Source organism: Pyxicephalus adspersus, chromosome 1 (genome assembly GCF_032062135.1).
Source record: "Pyxicephalus adspersus chromosome 1, UCB_Pads_2.0, whole genome shotgun sequence".
Classification (NCBI taxonomy): Eukaryota; Metazoa; Chordata; class Amphibia; order Anura; family Pyxicephalidae; genus Pyxicephalus; species Pyxicephalus adspersus.
This window is the reverse complement of record NC_092858.1, coordinates 31633016-31633536: the sequence shown is the minus strand read 5'-3', so window position 1 is coordinate 31633536 and position 521 is coordinate 31633016. Positions and strand designations below refer to the sequence as shown.

The 521-nt window shown below is 32.4% G+C and overlaps 1 protein-coding gene across 1 annotated transcript in view; it reads left to right on the top strand.

The window, feature by feature from the left end:
- The first annotated feature begins 145 nt into the window (after nt 1-145).
- DDX10 (DEAD-box helicase 10) overlaps nt 146-521 on the top strand; it is a 123871-nt gene continuing 123495 nt past the window's right edge. The window contains exon 1 of the mRNA XM_072407585.1: nt 146-246. Within this exon, the coding sequence (XP_072263686.1) occupies nt 146-246 (101 nt within the window). The remainder of the gene's footprint in view (nt 247-521) is intronic.

Below are 521 nucleotides of genomic sequence, written 5' to 3'. Positions count from 1 at the left end.
TAATAATAATAATAATAACTGTGCAGAAGTTTTGAAAAAAAATTAAGTAAAATGAGATCTGTTTGTTCTTTAATATAATGAAATTTATATAATGTGTATAATATTTACAAGGTGCAAAAACAGAAAATAAAACTGCTTCCCCTTCATGGTTTTATTTGCAGACTTCCCAGCAGTTAGCTGGGTGCTCCAGCTTGATTGCCCTGAAGATGCGAACACTTATATCCACAGGGTTGGGAGGACAGCCAGGTATGTCAGTGTTCAAACACTGGAAATGTGTGTAATCTCTGCTGCCATTTACTATTTATAGTCAGAGGTAACAGAAATCATATAGAAATCAAATCATACAAAATCCTCACATAAAGACATAAATATAACTGGCTGTATGTTATCTGACTATAACATCCTAAACCACAGTGGGTATTAGTTTTGGTAGACATTTTTTGCCATTTTAGAAAGAGGAAATCACTTATTCTATTTAGGTTAACAGTGCCTCTATTCTCCGCTTTTTTTTATTTTTATTT